At 35.0% G+C, this 437-nt stretch overlaps 1 protein-coding gene across 1 annotated transcript; it reads left to right on the forward strand.

Moving 5' to 3' along the window:
* Nucleotides 1-4: 4 nt before the first annotated feature.
* On the forward strand, nucleotides 5-415 carry LOC113473678 (KRAB-A domain-containing protein 2-like; the record flags this gene model as incomplete). Its single annotated transcript, XM_026833169.1, has 1 exon — nucleotides 5-415. A coding segment is annotated over one exon (411 nt), but the record flags the coding sequence as incomplete, so codon positions are not given.
* Between the last annotated feature and the right edge of the window lie 22 nt (nucleotides 416-437).

Below are 437 nucleotides of genomic sequence, written 5' to 3' on the forward strand. Positions count from 1 at the left end.
ATTGGTTCAGGAGGCCCATACATCTATTGGACATGGAGGTAGGACCAGAATGTTGAAAGAGTTGCAGAAAAAGTATAAAAACATAACTATTCAAATTATCATGATATACTTAAATTTGTGTGAGATTTGCCAAAAGAAATCACAAGTTCCTAAGAAAGGTTTAGTAGTAAAACCTCCGTTGTCAAAAGAAATGAACAGTAGATGTCAAATAGATTTGATTGACATGCAAGCTCAAGCAGACAGTGACTTCAAATTCATTTTTGTATATCAGGATCACTTGACAAAATTCGTACAGTTACGACCATTGAAAAGTAAGCGTGCAGAAGAAGTTGCACATGTTCTACTAGATATATTTTGTGCCTTTGGAGCTCCAAGTATCCTTCAAAGTGATAATGGCCGCGAATTTTGTAATAGAGTAATTGAAGAACTATGTTCCA

This window comes from Diaphorina citri, unplaced genomic scaffold, assembly GCF_000475195.1.
Source record: "Diaphorina citri unplaced genomic scaffold, Diaci psyllid genome assembly version 1.1 scaffold59061, whole genome shotgun sequence".
Lineage (NCBI taxonomy): Eukaryota > Metazoa > Arthropoda > Insecta > Hemiptera > Psyllidae > Diaphorina > Diaphorina citri.